Source organism: Phoxinus phoxinus (assembly GCF_949152265.1).
Source record: "Phoxinus phoxinus genome assembly, chromosome: 14".
NCBI lineage: Eukaryota > Metazoa > Chordata > Actinopteri > Cypriniformes > Leuciscidae > Phoxinus > Phoxinus phoxinus.
In genome coordinates this window covers 28,755,753-28,775,298 of record NC_136889.1, presented here as the reverse complement: position 1 = coordinate 28,775,298, position 19,546 = coordinate 28,755,753, and the positions used below count along the sequence as shown (strand labels likewise).

Genomic DNA, 19,546 nt, shown 5'->3' with positions numbered 1-19,546 from the left:
TGACCGGGTGCCCTTTGGTGCGGCCTCAGAAGCATACGAAAAGCTGCTCTGACTGTCTGAACTGGGCAGAGCGCTTGATATATACTCTTAGGGCCTGAACGGGGCAGAGTAAGTTCAATTCTCGCTCATCTTTAGAAACGGGAAGAGCAGTCAGTGAAATGACCTGTGCCCTGAATGGAGTTGACGGCACTTGTCTTGGTCTTGAGAATGACTTTGCAGTCGTTAGGCCCAAACTCAAGGCAAGATGCGCTCACGGAGAGCGCTTGCAAATCACGAACTTGCTTGACCGATGCTAATGCTAGCAGGAGGGCAGTCATAAGTGAAAGTGGCCGTAATTCGACCCTTTGAGCGACTCAAAGGGAGGTCCAAACTCGTTTCAGCAGTTCATCAAGTCGTAACAGGGTGAAAGGCACTTCTGCCTTCACTTTGCGGTCCTATATCTGCTATAATCACACTATGTAAGTTTGCCAGATCGGGTCGTGTTTCGGTAGTTCAAATGAGACATAAGAAAACTGCAAATTTGGCTTGCTTTACGTCAAGCGTTACAATAGTCATTTTGTTTTTCTTTGTTTCTGATGTCGCAATACATCATACTTTCGTGAAATCATGCAACATACTCTACCTTGTCTGTGGACATCGTTCATTCCAAAGGCGGTGCTGGATAAACAGCGAGCGTGCGTGCAACAGTAGCTGCGGTAGGCTAAATTATTTACAACTTACTTCCAAATTACTTCCAACCTGTAGGGCGACCGAAGAGGAAAAGTTATTTAGTGTTGCATTAAGTGTGGAAGGGGTACGACCACCACCAGTTGGAGAAAACCGACCACTTAAGGGCGTAGAGGCGTCTTGTAGACGCCGGGGCTCTAGCCTCAGATATAGTGTTCAGGACTCCCGCTGGGAGGTCCATAAGTTCCTCTTGAGAGGCCATGGGCTAAGGTTAGGTTTAGGTCCATTTAATTACCTGAGGGAGCAGCGCGACTGGAGGAAAGGCATAAAGGCTGGGCCATTCCCTGCTCTTTGAGAAAAATATTGGGCATTGAGAGTTCCCGAAGAAACTCCATATTCTCAAAATCGTCTGGGGATGGAGGGTCCACTCCCCTGGGGACACATTGTCTCGGGACAGCATGTCTGCTCCCTGGTTCAGGAAGGGCAGGTTGCGATGTGCCCATAAGAGGCTGCTTCTGGACAGCTTGTACAGTCCACCTTGGTAGTTTATGTAGGACACCACTGCCATATTGTCTGAGCGGACTAAGATGCGGTGTCCTATCAAGTCTGGTAGGAAGGCTTTGAGGGCTAGAAAAACCACCAGCATTTCCAGTCAGTTCATATGTAGCCACTTTTCCGTCCTCGACCAGGAGCCGGAAGTCGGTCTACCTTCGCACAGAGCTCTCCAATCCGTTCTGGAAATGTCTGTCGAGACCCACCTTCCTCCTTGAGACCAACCTCATGGTCACACCGGTTTGGTATCAGCTTGGGGTCCTTTCAAGAGGCCAGGGCTCTGATACAGCTGGGTTTACCTTGACGCAGAGGCAACCTGAGTGCCAAGAGTTAGCTGGGACCTGGGGTTTCAGCCAGTACTGCAGAGGCCGCATGTGTAGCAGGCCCAGCGGGAGTACTGATGATGCAAAGGCCATGAGGCCCATCATCCTTTGAAAGGTTTTGAAAGAGGGGGGCAGACTCTGAACGATGCTGCGAGCCGCTGAATCGTTAAAGCATTCTCTGATGTAAGCCAGTCCCGCATCCAGGCCGAGTCGAGAACTGCCACCAGTTCAGGTGATGCACTTACTGTGCTTGTCAGATGGGTGCAGAGGGGCTCGACATTTGCAACAATGCCTTGAAATCTGCATCTTGCGACTCAATACGAGAAACCGAATCGATACTGAACCTTATTGTAAAGTTTGACTAATACATTTTTTAAAATTAAGAAAGATCGGGGATTATATTTGTTTTTCTGTTATAAGAAACATTAACATTTTTCCATTCAATTTTTTGGGTGAACTATCTCTTCAACACTCTTAACAGGCAGACAAACCTGTTCATTCCTCCTCTGTCCTGCAGGCTGCAGCAGTTGTGTGTGATTGTAATGCTGGGATGTACATTGATGTACAGAATGCAGATGTTACTTGACCCACCCTTAAATTTACAAAGCACGACTCAGGGTCATTAAAAAGAAGAAAAACCAAGATTTATTTTTGTCACACACACACACACACACACACACACACACACACACACACACACGCCTGTAGCGTCCTCGTGCTGCAGTAATAAATAGTGGGGGAACAAACAATATATATATAAAAAAAAAAAACTAGACTAGACAATATACCCCAAAAAAACAAACAAACAAAATGAACCAAAAAAGCAAATACAACCAGAGCAACAAATGGGCTCCGTAGAGCTAAAAATACAAGCATAAAAACACCTTTATTATTTATATTAAAACAATCACCCCATATCAATTTTTTTTATAATTCAAATCAACTTAACCTGTCTCAAAGATCCAAACAAATCCCCATGCGAACCTCTCGCATGAATACCACGAGTAATTATTTCCGCCGGCCAGAAACAAACACACCTACTATTTTCGATTCTACCCCCGATATTTATACTTTGCTAACCACCCACTTGATTCACATCTTTACTGCCTTAATATCACCCGCTACACAGATATGGAGAGATACATTAATCAGCTGTTTGTTTCGACTTTGTGATGTTCTTGGAAGTTGGAAGTGTGAGTTAAAGCCCACCCACCCATGCAAACCACAAACTGACCAAAGGCAGGTCCACCACTGGTGGATTAATACACCCCCCGGAGCACATTTCCTTGAAGACATGGTATGTAAACAGCCTATTTCGTTTTATTATTTTTAGGGATTAAAAAAAAAAACGACCATCTGAAAGAGAAGACTGTACTTATACTGAAGTAAAGAAAAAAAAAAGGGGAAATTCCGTGGAAATTCTGACGTTCTATTTGCAGTGCACTTTGCCCTTCATGATTTGAGAATTAAACTAGTTGAATTACTAATAACGATGGATTAATGTTTACCAAGAACAGTGAGAACCATCAGCAATATTTCACTGATAGAATAATGATGAATTACACAAGTCATGTACCGTTTTCTGAGCCCGAAACGTAGGACAAAGTTGTATGTTGACGATTTCGCCTGCATGCGATTTAATGGTACAGGAACACGTGCTATAAAACGTGATCGATTTATTCCTGCATCTCGAAATATGAAATATAATTTACAGTGATATTACAGTTTGTCCTTGCACATTTGAAAGCAAATAACGACAACGTTGTCTTGTCCGAAAAGTGAAGACAACCTAAAATCAGTCAAGCAGATGTGCCCGTTTTTTTTTTTTTACTTTCTGATCTGTCTGTCGTTTGAACTCAGTGAACCAGGAAGTTAAGTTCTGCCAATAACGAATCAACGAATGCAGTATTATTATTTTTTTAGTCATTACAATTAACCAGCTCTTATAGTCTTTTGTTCGGGTGTCAGAATAAACGGACTAAAGTTACGATGCATCTTTATGATTCACTTATATGAACCGGCTCATACGATTCATTCGTTCGGGAATCGGGCGTTGTATGATTCGCGCTGTGTGTGTGTCTCACACGTTGTAAATTCAGCAGCGGTGATTCTGCGCCAGTCAATACTACTGTAGTAAACACGGTGTTTCGTACTAAACAATGCAACTTGTTCTGAATAAGAACCGCTTTTCGGCTATCAACCCTAATCTTTACTTGCAGTGCAATACTATAACAAAAGCCAGGTTCATACTCCAGGAAGTGACATCATTTGTGTGGGATAACAACAGCATCAGTAAGTCGTAACAATGGATTCAATGAGTTTTCTGGGCTTTTAGTTGGTTGTCTAACTTTAAAACATTACTCCCCGTTTTCACAGACAATGCTGAAATCTAGTCCTAGACTAAAATGCATGGAAATAAACTTGCACTGACACATTTTGTCTCAAGATGCACACCAGTGGTTTCTTTTCTAGCACGTTTATAAAAGCTACGGCCTAATCCTGGCTTAATCAAGGGCCTGTCTTTGAGTATCTTTTTGATAAAATGACAGAAATCTTCCAAAAGGTGGTTAAAATATCAAACATATATTACAACATCCTTTAACATAATCATATTTTTCAAGAGGTAACAGTTACAATTAGGAATGACACAATTATAATATGTTATATACGTTTGACACATAAATGCAGATAATTATTATGACTTTTGTGTGACTTTTTCTTGTATTTTTTATGCACTTTACATGTTGTCAGTGGTACAAATGAAATGTAATTGTTAGGTTGTTTATTGAAATCCTCACGTATCTCCCGCAGGCGCAGACAGAAGAAGGCATTATGCTGGATGAGCTGGTCGGGAACGAGCAGCTGTCGACAGACACAGAGGAGTCGATGCCATGTTTCCAGACTCCGGGCCCCACTGTCACCTTCCATCAAATCCGTTACCGTGTCAAAGAACGATTAGGAATGTTTAGTTGGCAATGGGTTGTAAAGGACATCCTCAAAGATGTCAGGTAATGATATTTTCTGCTGGTCAAAGTTTGGGCACACCTACTGTTTCTTCAAGCAAGGACACTCCAGGGCAAAAATATGGACCATGCCCAAAATGACTAAACACTAAGCTTTTAATTGTTGTAACCACAAATTATTGGTCAGGAAATTCAAGTAAATGCACAACTTAAAAAGCCATTTCTGTATCAGAAAAAAATCAAAAGCAGAAAGTTTTTGGCAGCATATAGGAAGTTGTGAGTGGAGTGATGAATCGCATTGAAACACACGTTGCATTGTAATGCTTCAGAGTGGTGTCTCGGAAAATCTGATGAGAAATATAATTACATGCATCTCTACCACAGTGAAGCATGGAGGAAGAGTGCCATTGTGTGGGGAGGCTTTTTTAGCTGCTGGTATTGGTGAGCTACTTCACTGTGGGAAAAGTAATTTAATGCTTTGGAGTATATGGAGAGTCTTGCTTTCCACAAATTAAAAGTTGTGGTCAGAAGTTTTTTTTATTTACTAGACAATGCTCCTGCCCAAAATTGCACAGATAACCAAGTAGTGGCTTGAGAACAAGTCCACCCGGCTCATGTTTTGGCCTGGTCAGATTCCAGATTTGAACCCTATAGTGAATATTTGGTTTCACATTAAACTCAATTAACTGGGAGACATTGATCATCTACTCATGAACTGTTTGAAGCCATTAACATTGAGTGGAACAACAATGGCTCTTCCTCCTGTAAAAACCTGTCTGCAAGTTGGGGAAGGCTATTCTGTGCTAAGTTACTTTATCTACAGTATTTGTGCAATTCTTGCTATTTTCCTGACCAGTGATTTGTGATTAAAATGGTTAACACCATCATTTAAAGACCACTAAACATTTTTTGCTTAGCCCATTTTTTTTTTGCCGTGGAGTTTAAGCATAAACCTGCAGGTTTTACACTACTGGTCAAAAGTTTGGACTCATTAAATATTTGTTTTTATGTTGCTGCTTAGCAAGACTGTATTTATTTGATCAAACATACAGTTAAAACAGTAAGATTGTGAAATTTCATTCTAATTAAAAAATATATATTTTCTATTTTAATATATTTGAAAAAGTAATTTATTCCTGTGATCAAAGCTGAAATTTCAGCATCATTACTCCAGTTTTCAATGTCACATGATCCTTCATAAATCATTCTATAATGCTGATTTACTAGTTATTATTGTTGTCCAATTATTAAATTTTTTTCTTATTATTATTATCAGTGTAAGTTTTGCTGCTTAATATTTTTGTGGAAACCATGGGACGTGAGTGATGAATGGAAAGTTCAAAAGACCCGCATTTATTTGACATAGAAATCTTTTGTAACTTTATAAATGTCACTTTTGATCAATTTAATGTGTCCTTGTCGGGAGAAAAATGATTAATTAATTTCTTATTTTTCTTTAAAAAAAAAATAATTACTTGCCTCTTTTGTATTGTAGTGTCTCACATTGTCTATGGAAATATTAAGCAACAAAAACTTTTTTTCAACATTGATAATTATAAGAAGTGTTTCTTGAGCTACAAATCTTTTGACGTGAAGGCCAAGTATGGTAACCCATACTCCGAATTTGTCTTCTACATTTAACCCATCCAAGTTAGTGCACACACATTAGGAGTAGTGAGTAGTGAACACACACACACACACACACACACGGAGCAGTGGGCAGCTATTTTTTGCTGTGGCGCCCAGGGAGTGATTGGGGGTTAGGTGTGTAGCTCAAGGGCATCTCGGTCGTTTCCTGATGGTATTGAGAATCGGACCCGCAACCTTCGAGTTAACAGTCTGACTTTAACCTTTAGGTCACGAGTCGACCGCCCTAATGATATTAGAATGATTTCCGAAGGATCATGTGACACTAAAGACCGCAGTAATGATGCTGAACATTCAGCTTTCACATCAAAGGATTAAATTACATTTTAAAATGTATTAAAATGAATAAGTTAGTTAAAATTGTAATAAATTATGTCTGCATAAATATCAGATACCTTGTTCTCTAGATACCGAAAAACTCATATTGGCCAACCACCATTACTTTTAATGTCAGAGTTAATGGGTATTTTAGTTAATATCAGCCGTGTATGAAGAAGAAACCGTGATGTACATTTCACAGCTGTTCGCAATACAAATAACTCCTTGTCTAGTTGAAAGCAGTTCAAGATGTGATGTTTTCATGTGTTGCAGTGGTATCATAAACCCCGGAATGAACGCTATAATGGGCCCTACTGGAAGTGGAAAGACATCGTAAGCGCATGTTCATTTATTTCTGTTGATTCTTTTTAATAGTATTTGGATACTAAAAATATCTGAATCTCATTGCATTAGACAAAATATAAAAACAAGTGAGATTTTTAAGGAAAAATATCACAAGCACAAGGTTTATTTATAAAATATTTGACAAAATAATTCTGTTTTTGTTAGTCACTGCACACTCTCCAGCTTCTCTTAAAAGGATAATTCGCCCAAGAATGAAAATTCTGTCGTTTCAATCCTCTATGACTACAACTGAAGAATTTTTTTTTTTTTACTATTATTTTTAAGTAGTTATCTGCGTATAATATATGATATTAATGTCAGTGTGTCTGTCTTCAGGCTTCTGGATGTCATTGCAGGACGGAAAGATCCTAAAGGCTTAAAATCAGGTCAAGTTCTAGTTGACAACGCCATCGTGACCTCTGACCTCAGGCTCTGCTCTGCATATGTAGTTCAGGTGAGCAGACACAACTCTGTGGCTTTCTAAATATTTTAAATCAATTAATTTAGTTATTCAAAAGACATATTGCTAAAGAATTGATATATATATATATATATATATATATATATATATATATACTGTATATATATATATATCACTGTTTAAAAGTTCTGTAGTGGAAAAGATGGAAGGAATTTGTGGAAAATTGAGAAATAGTAATTATATAATATAAATTATATAATCATAGATTATTGTTGTAAATTAAACACTGTAATTATGTAAAGTTGCCACTAGAATGTACTGTACCCTATTATTTTTGTTTTGTTCTTTTCATTATACATGTATGCACATTTATACATGCATATATCTTCTTTAGTTTGTTTTCAACATTATTATTATTATTTTATTTTTTTCTGGGAATAATTACGAATGTATTGTGAAATTTGTTGGAAGTCAGCTGGACTGAGTGTATCCAATTTTTTGTCTTTTTGACTTTTACACAGGAAAAATATTGATATTGTGAAATCGTTTTACAATATTAAATAATATTTTTTTAATTTTTTTTATTACATTTATTCCTGTGATTAAAGCTGAATTTTCAGTCTTCAGTGTCACATGATCCTTCAGAAATCATTCTAATATGCTGATTTCCTGCTCAAGAAACATTTATATTATCAATGTTTAAAACAGTTGTGCTGCTTAATATTTGTGTGTAAACTGTGATACATTATTACAGGATTCTTTGATGAATAGAAAGAACAGCATTAAAAAAAAAAAAAAAACTTTTGTAACATTATAAATGTCTGTCAGTTTTAATAAATGTAATGTGTCCTTGGTGAATAACAGTATTAATTTCTTTTAAAAAAAAAACTTTTGAATGGTAGTGTATATAATATTTAATTTTTTCATAAGATTTGTATAAGAATTGCTAGCAAATATGATGAAATCATACATTTCCTTTTGATTGTCTTTCAGAATGACATTCTGATGGGTACTCTGACCGTAAGAGAGAACTTGGCCTTCTCTGCCAATCTTCGTTTGTCACGAAACGAATATTCCTCAGCCGACAAAGAGATGAGGGTCGATTCCGTCATCCAGGAGCTCGGCCTCACAGACTGCGCAGACACTAAGGTAATGGACTTCAGCCTCGTGAAGAGGAATGTTGAAAATAATTTGTGGTGTTGGTATGAACAAAACATCCTCTCTTCAGACTGAGTGTGAAAGAACTGGGTCAAGGTCACATGTGCTTCAGTCACACGAAAACTATTTCTGGAACGACAACAATACGATTGGACGCTATGTCAGAATATTCTGTGTGACGGTAGGTGTGTGTCCTTTACATGGGCTTGTTTCGTCTCAGATTGGGACGATGTTTTTGCGTGGTGTTTCTGGTGGAGAGAAGAAGAGGTGCAGCATCGGTATGGAGCTCATCACCGCGCCCTCTCTCCTGTTCCTGGATGAGCCCACCACAGGCCTGGACGCCAACACCGCCAACTCCATCATGGAGCTACTGCAGAAGTACCACACGCTCTTATCAAATATACCTACTTCCTGCTGTAAACAGTGTTCTAGGTTCACTACAAAAAAACACACCAATAGTTTACCCAAGAATAAACATTTCTTGATTGTTTAATACAGCTATGAAAACCTTTTCACAATATTCTCATTTTGAATTTGTGGTTTTCATAAGCTGTAAGCCATAATCATCAAAATTGTAACAAATAAAGGCTTGAAATATCTCGCTTTGCATGTAATGAGTCTATATAATATATTAGTTTCACCTTTTGAGTTGAATTACTGAAATAAATGACCTTTTGCACGCTAATTTTTCAAGTTTCACCTGTATAACTTTCTTTTCTCAGCCAAAGAGAAATTAGGGTTTTGGAGAAAAACTGGATTTTTCTCCATGTAATGCAATAATGTTGCCTAATGTAGTCTAGACCATTTTGACAGTCCAAACTCCATATTAAGGCAGCTTCAAAGGGCTCCACACGACCCCAGCCGAAGAATAAGGGTCTGCTCTAGCAAAACCATCAGTCATTTTCAGACAACGTGCCTCATCTTGGCTGTCCCTGGGGTTAGTAAATAATCAGGAAATTTTCATTTTTGGGTGAACGATTCCTTTCACCATGTAAAGCCTGACATATGAAATAATTGTAAATTTTTCTTTTCTTTTTTAATATAATAGTTTATTGAATCTTTAGACAAAATATATTTTGTATGTGTTTTTTGTTGAGTACCATATGTGATAAATCCGGCTTTTGTGGCTCATATGGTATGAGAATATGGAGCTTCTTATTGAGGAGGAATAAACCTTAATCTTTTAAAAACAAAAATGCTATTTGGTGCAGTTGCTGATATTTATATGACCAAAAAGTAAGATGAAATTCTGACAGCATGTAATGTAAATCCATACAATCTTTATAACCGTACAGCAGATTACTTAAAATGCATATAAATATAAGTTGTCGCTCTATATCTCCTAACAATATGTCTTAGTAAGATACTTTGTTTTATGATCAAAGCTCTGTAGTTTTTATTGTGGGGGCAAAACATATAATGCAGTGCAATGATGATTGAGAGATGGACAAATAAATATTCCTCAAAACAAAAGCCTGATGTATGATATTTGATACTCACATTTTAACATGATAAAAAAAATGGATGGATAATCAAGTGAATCTAAGCTGCTTCATTCCTGTAAATATTCATCTTGATATAGTACAATATAAAATGTATTCTTACGTTATTTAAAAAAAAAATCGATTTAAGATTTCACAGCAAAAAGACGCGTGCACCCTCAAGGTTGATGTTTTGAGAATTATATGAAAAGGCCTTTTACTAAAAGATATAAACTATTGATCAGACGACAGAAAACATGTAGTAGATTGTGTACAAAAGTTTTTTCAGCAAAGTTTTGATAATATTGATCATATTGAGGCATTAGAAATTTGTGTTCCAAATATGATACTTTATATGGTTAACATGCTGAGACAACAAAAAGCAGTAGGGTACTTCACCCTTTTCAAAAAAGTGTGGTTTGGTCTTTCAAAACATTGTATGAAGTGCTTTAAAAAAAAAAAGCACAAGCTTCATATTTCTGCTTTGAAACCCTCTGGTGCATTCTTCCCATAGACATCCATTCAAATAGCATAATCTACACGTTTTATTGTGCTTCAAATTGAGGGACAAGTCAAAAATGATGTGTGGTAAATAACAGCCTGTCACAGATTATTTTAAGTTTTGTTGAAACTTCCGGAAAGTTACACAACATGTACCGGGTTTTCACCTTCAAGGTTGTTGTACTGTGTAGATGTCAGAAGAAAACCACATTCCACTTCAAAGTCAAAGCACAGTCACGTTCAAGATGTTTTTCTTGTCAGTTTTGATCATGGGCAAGTTAGAGATTGATTGATGTTTTGATCATTTACTTGAACTAGTTTTTACACTGGTTTTAAACTTGTTGTTTTGTTTCTCAGGCTCTCCAAAAAGGGTAAGACCATCATCTTCTCCATTCACCAGCCACGCTACTCCATCTTCAGGCAGTTTGACCACCTCACCCTCATGAATAAAGGAGAAATCATCTACGCAGGGGCCGCCGACAAAGCCATTACCTACTTTGAGGACTTGGGTACTGACATACTGATGATAATCCAAAAATTCAAAAACAAATGTGCTGTGATTCGCTGGTTACATCATTGATTCTCACACTTGTGTCGTAGGCTACAAGTGTGAGCCATTCAACAACCCGGCAGACTTCTTCCTGGATGTCATAAATGGAACTGTCCTTCCTCAAATTCTCAACAATAAATCAGGTGCTTTTTAAAAAATTATTCAGCAAAGACACATTAAATTGATCCAAACTGACAGGAAAGACGCTTATAATGTTACAAAATAAATGCTGTTCTTTTAAACTTTCTATTCATCTTTTTATGCCGATAACAATAAGAAATGTTTCTTGACCACCAAATCAGTTATAATAGAATGATTTCTGAATGATCATGTCATGTGACACTGAAGACTGGAGTAATGATGGTGAAAATTCATAGGAATAAAAATAAATAAATAATAATATATATATATATATATATAATCAACATATATAACATTTTTAATTGTAATGATATTTCGTGATATTGCTGTTTTTACTGTTTTAGTGAGCAGACTTGGTGAGCATACCAAGTCTGGTATGCTTGTCTTTTGAACAAAAAGTTTTTGTCCTCTTTCAAAAACATAACATTTATTTAATGTTCAAAATTTGTCTGCATCATACAAATTAAGGATACACATTTGTAAAAAGATAAATTTCCCAAAATGACATCACAGTCTCAATCAGCAGTACTGGAGGCATGTTGTGTCATGTGGATATACTCTATATATATATTTCAGCACGGCTGTAAGTCTACATTGACCAATCAGAATGCAAAACTGGAACTGTCTGTTTAAAATGTTATTTTTAGTGAACATATGGTAGTGGCCAAATGATGTTCGGTCTAGGAAAATTGACATCTTCTCCTTTCATTTAAATATTATTAGAAAGATTTTATAAGCATATTGCCTAGTTGTGCTTGGAGTCAATTGTTTTATTTGCAACAAAGCAATGAAACATGCCAAACTGTGCGGCATAGTAGTTGTCCAGTAGGCAGTCATACAAAGAAATAATGAACACACTCAAAAACAAGAGCGAACCAATGAAAGAACTAATTATGTTGTAGTCAATGGATGCTTTTTCCTGTGAGCTTTTTGTGTTTTTATGCAGTCTTTTTTTGCATAGTAAAATAAAACCTGTACTGTAGTTTTTGCCTTTTTGTCAAACAATTTTGTCAGATAAATACGTTAACCAAGTTTGGTGTTTTGTTCTTCCATATTATATAAATTATTTAAAATGTATACAATATGTTCCTCATATTCTCATGGTTTATTTGAACTTGAATTGAATAAAACAAATATCCCCAATACTTTTGGCCACCTGTACTGGATGTAATTCGTGGTGCTTCACATGGACATTTATTGTACCTTTTTAGTCGTGGTAACTCTAAAGTATTATTTAATACATGAATGGACTGCTATGTGATCAGCTCACCATCTGTGTTTGGGGTGTTTATAGTGACGTGCAGCAGCAGTGAGGAGACTGTGGAGAATGAGAACCCTCTGGCAGTAATTTACAGACAGTCCACTCATTTCATCAAAGTGAGAGACCGACTCAGTCAGATTGCAGATGGGCTTGACCATGAGGTCACTAAAGGTGACCGGGTCAGTTACGCCACACCTTTCTATTACCAGGTACGTAGAAGCAACTGGTTAGCTTTACCTGTTGACCCATCAGGTATATAACCAAGAATAACGTCAATAGATGACCTTCCATTATTGATGAACTTTACTCAGTTATTGAACTAAACTATATCAACACTGCACTGATTTCAACTGAATAATGTCTGCTTACTGCAGAATTGAAGTCTGTTTGCATCATTGAATCATTATTTTCCTGTTTATCTCACTGCAAAGCTGCTTTGAAACAATCTGAATTGTATAAAACGCTATATAAATAAACGTGAATTGACCTCTGTACGTTTGTAATGAGCAGATGTCTATGTTGCAGCTCCTTTTGGTGAGTGGCCGCACCGTAAGAAACATCTTGAGGAATCCTCAGACGTCCTACGCCCAACTGTTCCTCAACATTTTCTTTGGTATTTTAGTGGGACTGATATACTACCAGATCCCACACACTTTACCTGAGGCTCTTCAGAACAGGTGAGTACCTGCTACCAGACCCACAGCTCAAAGTTAGCTTTCATTAGGTTCTAACTTAAAGGGATGGTTCGGAGTAATTTCAACCCAGGGTCCTTAGCACCATGACCTCGAGCCAAACTTTTTTTCTCTTGGTCGAACATTATTAAAGTTAGAGCTTATTTAGAGATATCAGCCGAATGGCTTAGTGCAGGCGCTAATGGATCCAAGGTTGTATCTCGTAAATTACCCCACTAATAATGGTACCAAACTTCTACAGTAGTACAAATAGGTTCTGTACTCATAAAATGAGGCATTGGAAAGTTTGTAAATACATCAGGAGTTTATTTAAATAACACTTTCCTTATGGCTTATGCTACCGCTAACCCGGACGTCGAGGTCACTTCCGTGATTTGGGAAAATCACAGAATTTAAAAAAACTTTTTGCTACCAGTTAGAAAATTTGCATTCATGGTACGTGAATTATGAATATAATTAGCAGTTAGCAATGCTTGTGTTAGCAATGGTGACTTTCAACAAAAAACTTGCTGCCATCATTGCTTTGCATCAATAGCCTCACATGCAAGGGAATTGCTGCAAAGAATGTTGCACCTGAAAGAACTATATAACCGGATCATCAAGAACTTCAAGGAGAGAGGTTTAACTTTAGTGTTAACCCAAAGTTTCCAGTACCAGGAACATCTCCTGCTGAATCATGTCACCACCAGTGCAGTGCTTGCTCAATATTGGTTTCGAGTGCATCTGAGCCCAAAGTGAGGCGAAGAATTTGGCCTGGTGTCAAGAAGGACAGCAAAGAAGCTATTTATCTCTGAGAAAACATCAAGGACAGACTGAAATTCTGCAGGGAGTACAAGGATTGGACAGCAGAAGACTGGTGCAAAGTTATTTTCTATGATGAAGCCCTCTTCTGGCTGTTTGGGACATCTGGAAAATTGATTGTCCAGAGAAGAAAAGGTGAACGCTGCCATGAGTCTGGTGTCGGGCCAACAGTGAAGCATCATGAGACCATCCATGTGTGGGGTTGCTTTTCCTCCAAGGGAGTGGCTCAGAATAATAAAAAAAACACTGCCTGATAAAGAGTGGTATCAAAACATCCTGCAAGAGCAACTTCTCCCTAGCCTGGCTCCGGCCTCCTACGTACTTCCGCTCAATTTTCATTTTCCTTCAGTACTATGTCTGGGCTTGCGGTATATTCTTGGGTTTTCTCCGATTAATTTTTTACCGGTCCAATCAGCGAACAGAGGGAGTGGCTGAGAACGATGACGTTGAGGTCGTGCGCTACTTTGAGTCGTCATACGTCACGAGACTCACGGCCAAACGTTAGCGATTGGTTATGGCAGATCCAGAGTGGCTCTGGGCAGATCCAATAGTTTTAAACTTCAACAGAGCACCCGCCTTCAAGGAAGTTAACGCTTGTCAATGGAGAGACTCTCTGTACAAATTAAATGTACGAGAGTCTGGTAGGACCAGGCTAACTTCTCCCAATGATCCAGGAGCAATTTGGTGATGATCCATGCATTTTCCAGCACGATGAGCATCATGTCACAAGGTGGATCATGATCATGAAAGTGATCATGAAGTGGCTCGCAGATCATTGCATTCAATTTTGATCTTAATCCCATAGAGAACCTGTGGTCAATCCTCAAACGGCGAGTGGACAAGCCCACAAACTGGGATCAACTCTGAGAACTAATAAGAAAAGAATGGTTCACAAACTGCCAGGATTTGGCCCAGAAGCTGTTTACCAGCATGCCAGAGCAAATTGCAGAGGTTATGAAGAAGAAGGGTCAACATTGTAAATATCGACTCTTGGCATATATTGAATGTTTTTAATTTTTTCTCTCTTTAGAACGGGAGCTTTCTTTTTTCTGGTCATCAACATGGTGTTTGGCAATCTGTCTGCGGTGGAGCTCTTCATCAGCGAGAGAGTGCTCTTCATGTGAGTCAACCTCTAAACATGAGCTTTCCAACCTGTTAGATGAAGACCATCAACACATGTTCCTCTCATCTCCAGCCACGAGAACTCGAGTGGTTTCTACCGCACCTCTGTCTACTTCCTGTCTAAAGTGTTTGCTGACCTCCTTCCAAACCGCATCCTCCCCGTCTTCATCTTTTCTGCCATCCCGTACTTCATGATGGGTGAGTAGTGGCACTACCTTTTATGATACCTTTGCTGGCCAAAGGTCACATGTATCCTTCTCCAAGAAGACAATCCCATAATCAATTACAACAAAAATCCAAAATGGTAAATGAAGCAATTTTGCTAATTTATAGTATTGTATAAAGTAGACTATTAAAAGCGAAACATTTACTGAGTTCTCAGCGTTATTAGCTTAGCAACATGCCATTGAAATCAGTTGTGATGAAAGAGTTGATGCACATGTAGAGCGTTTCAGATCGGACCCTTGCCGCCTTAAAATACAGCTCCCTATGTAGACAGCAAGAAAACACTGGGTTTTGTCCTCTTGTCACTATCCATTTTGACAAAAGAAAGTAGCCAAATTGAAAAAGAGTGTCAATTCCTCATTGTTATTATGTCTCAAATGAATATCAATATGATCTCCTAAAATGACACGTATGAACATAAACGGCCCTTTTTTATGAGTTCAGGTCTGAAGCCTGATGTGGAGGCGTTCTTCCTGTACTGTGTGACCATGAGCATGATCAGTCTGTCAGCGGTGAGCTTGGCCTTCTTGGTCAGTGCCAGCGTGGGCTCCTTCGCCATGGCTAACATCCTCATCGCACTGCCGTTTGTCGTTATGATGGTGAGTTTGGTGGAACAGAAGATATTTACTTGGTTCACACAGACCATGTTTTTCCATTATACTGCGCTACTTTTCCATTGTTTTTCTATGTAGACACGCACTAGACAGACATTATTAACCTTTGCATCTCACTTTTTTAATTGCAAAATGTTTTCTGGGTCAATGGCGCCTTAGAGAGTGTTTTCAGAACTTTAGATTGTTTGCTTTGTTACAAAACAGAGACTTACAATGTTGCACTTTGCACTGTATTGACAATGCAAGAGTCCAGCTCTCTGTAAAGTCTCCTCCAGCACATCCCAAACAGTCAATTAATTTAAGATCTGGACTCAGAGAATTCATGTGTAAAAAATTATTCTTAATCAACTTTCACATTTTGAGCCTGATGAATATTGTCATCCTGGAATATGGCCATGATGTGTCTTCCTGCATGGTTGTTTAAGAAATGAAAAGCTACACACTCCATCCATTAGGGTTACAAAAACTGTTGCCAAACTTATAACATGCTAGAAACATAATAATCACTGATCCAATCATAGACTCTTAAGCATTTGCCTATTTAAATGCAAACAAATATGGTGTCATTATCTGATTATTTTGTTGCACGATTGTGCCAATATGCCTAAATGAAGCAAACTATCAGAGAAAATGTGCCAGCTTCCAAATTAAAGTCTTCAAATGAGCCAGATGTGAAAATGCTCTTAGATTCCAGATATAGGAAGTAAGTGTCAATTTTTTTAAGATGAAAGTCATGTCTAGATGCTAACCCTCATGGGATTCACATACATAATTTTTTGGGATCATAGCTCTGATTTTCCTGTCCTGCTTTCGCAGGTGTTTGGGGGTTTCCTGGTGAACCTGAATTCAATGCTGAGCTGGATGTCCTGGCTGAAATGGGCCAGTATTTTCCGATATGGCTACAATGTAAGTCCATAAAACATGTTACATCACATTTGAGGATATATATAAATGTGCAGTTCAGCAGTAACCCAACCACTCTGTCTCTCTTCAGGCACTTGCCATCAATGAACTTAAAGATCAAGTCTTCACCAGTAACCACACCAGGTAGGACTCGCTCAAGCTCAACAGCGCCACCTACTGGAAAAACAACAACTGTTGAGCCAAAGTGGCCACAAGAGGTCAGTGAGATGTTTAGATTTCAGCTGCACACCTAAGAGTCTCTCTCTCTCTCTCTCTCTCTCTCTCTCTCTCTCTCTCTCTCTCTCTCTCTCTCTCTCTGTCTCTCTGTCTCTGGCAGGATGACAGGAGACATGTACCTGGATCATCAAGAGATCGACCACAGCACTTGGGGTTTTTGGCAGAACCAGGTTGCACTGACAGGCATTATGAGCGTGTGCCTCATTCTGGCGTACGTGCAGCTGCGTCGGATCAATCGCTGGAAGTGATGGAATGATACCGTTTTTTTTATTTGTTTTTTTTTTATTCTGAACCCTGAAATCAGGAAATCATATTTTTCAGCCTTTCAACCATAAAGACCACATAACTAACTACCTCGGTTACCTCATATCTTCTACCTCTGAAACTACCTGTGATATGAAGTATAAAATATGAATATTTGTACATTTTTCATTTGTTGTGAACTGAATATAGATGCTGTGAACCTGAAAAAGGATATTACGATTTTATGCCTTAAATGTGCTTTTATTTGTTTGGCAAAATTTTTAAAGCCAAATTGTATTGTTTTTAGCTTTTTGAAACATCTATTGCCAAGGTTGCTAAATTACTAAAACTATTAGTTAAAACCTTAGATACACTTTACCCCCAACATGATTTACTTAAATTAACAAGTATAGTTTTGAGAAATACTGCAAAATATTGAAAGTGAAGAGAGATTTCAAGAATGTTGAGTTGTTGCTTCTACGGACGCTTCTGTCAGTTTACCTTGAAGTTAATTTGTTTGTTTTTCTAAGTCACAATGAAATGTAAGCAGCAACAGATTATTTCTTCCAGACATACAACTAAGCAAAATGGCTTAGAGGGGGAAAAAAAAGAGGAAGGACAGGGACTTAGGCTGCTTTTAACTAAAACAATAGTTTTAGACACACTCATGAACATCCCTAAGCACTTCCCTTCTTGGGAATCCCACCACCATTTTGAAGTGCATTCAACTTTGTCAGGTGGGCGAGAGAAGTTTATTTTGACAGACCGAGGGAGTAAGTTTACTTGATATGTACACCTCCGGCAGATCCATAGACCACAATGCAACGTCACAGCATATTGCACTTAATTTACTCCCACAACTCATGGTTGGATGATATTGGAGTTATTTTTTACATTTAACCACATTCATATTTGTAGCTACCTTAAGCCGAGTTCTTACAGTTATAACTCATTGTATTGTTTTTTTTGTGTGTATTTTTTTTAAATATATTTTAACAGCCCGATCATACAAACAGGCATGTAGAATGTTGCCTAGATAAATTTATAAAGAACATTTTTATATAAATCAGCTCAACTCAGGTGATCAAGGCATAATGCATTCCATATAAACTCATTGCAATTGATGTCATCAGAGTTAACGAGATGGAGTTAGCGAGGGAATTAAACGCAGGCTTAATTTGATCCATCTGTGGAGATGTGGATGTTGTACTCACATGGAGGCAGAGCTGAATGTAAATTTGCTTTTGAGGTGTGATTACATTAATAAACTTTCGACCAGAATTCAGGGAGAAAATAAAAAGGTTTATCATCAATGGTGTAACAATTCTTGAAGCACTGCCCACACACACTCAAAACAAGTAGCTTTCTGTTGTTGTTTTTTCATCATGATGAATACACATGACCAACTTGAACACTAACAAAATCTACAAACTTCAACTGAGTGAAATTTCAGAGCAATGGTAAAATTTGACCATAACCAGAGATGGACAAAGTACACAACTTCCTTGAGTAAAAGTACAGATACTACTGGTCAAATATTACTCCGTTACAAGTAAAAGTTGTAAAGACCGATTTTTACTTCAGTAAAAGTACAGAAGTACTCATTTTTAAAAGTACTTAAGTATAAAAGTAAATGTCAATGCATTGTTTTATTATTGTTGCATGTAATAGCCAATTTACAGTACCATATGCCTCTGAATCTCTGCCTGCCTACCCTCATATCAATATCACATGCATTTCTAGAACACAGTTACAGTCGTGGGATTAAATTAGTGTACTCAATAACATCCACAATGGTTTCAGAGACCCAAATGGCTGTTCCCAGTTTTATAGCTTTTAGTATAATTATGTTAGCCTTACTGTTATCTGTAAGCTAGTGTGCGCCAAAACAATGACAATTCACATTTAGAAGACCAAACCCAATGTAAAAAATTAAGATCATGTTGATGTCAGAATCCAATGTCAGATTGATGTTAATCTCCAATGTTGGACAGACGTTGTATTGTGGTTGAAAATCGGTTGACTTCAGAAACCAACATCAGTCGAGTTCTGACGTCAACCTGACTTTCATTTCCAACCCAAATCATCCCCGACGTTACTATTTTCTACTCAAAGCCCTTGACAGAAATGTAGTGGAGTAAAAAGTATGATATTTGTCTTTCAAATGTAGAGAAGTTAAAGTAAAAGTTTCCAGAAAAAAATACTCAAGTAAATGTACTGTTACTGTCCACCTCTGATAAATTATTGGAAAAGTCATGCTTACAATGTAATAACTTGCTCTTCCAATGTTTATACATTACCATTCTGTTCCTCTGTAGAATTGAATATTCAACTTAATGGGAAAAAAAAAAGGCATTTAAAAACAAAGAAACCACAGACAAG

At 37.8% G+C, this 19,546-nt stretch overlaps 1 protein-coding gene across 2 annotated transcripts; it reads left to right on the top strand.

The window, feature by feature from the left end:
• The first annotated feature begins 2,621 nt into the window (after positions 1-2,621).
• abcg2c (ATP-binding cassette, sub-family G (WHITE), member 2c) lies at positions 2,622-17,272 on the top strand. Of its 2 annotated transcripts, none has more exons than XM_079635080.1 (16): positions 2,622-2,838; positions 4,353-4,549; positions 6,743-6,802; positions 7,151-7,268; positions 8,229-8,384; positions 8,614-8,771; positions 10,733-10,884; positions 10,976-11,068; positions 12,361-12,536; positions 12,853-13,004; positions 14,851-14,940; positions 15,016-15,140; positions 15,612-15,766; positions 16,598-16,687; positions 16,776-16,828; positions 17,022-17,272. In XM_079635080.1, the coding sequence occupies exons 1-16, from the start codon at positions 2,836-2,838 to the stop codon at positions 17,167-17,169; spliced, it is 1,926 nt and encodes a 641-aa protein (XP_079491206.1). In that variant the 5' UTR covers positions 2,622-2,835; the 3' UTR covers positions 17,170-17,272. The 2 variants fall into 2 exon arrangements, with proteins under 2 accessions (XP_079491206.1, XP_079491205.1); XM_079635079.1 differs by lacking the exon at positions 2,622-2,838 and adding an exon at positions 3,394-3,833.
• The last annotated feature ends 2,274 nt before the right edge of the window (positions 17,273-19,546 follow it).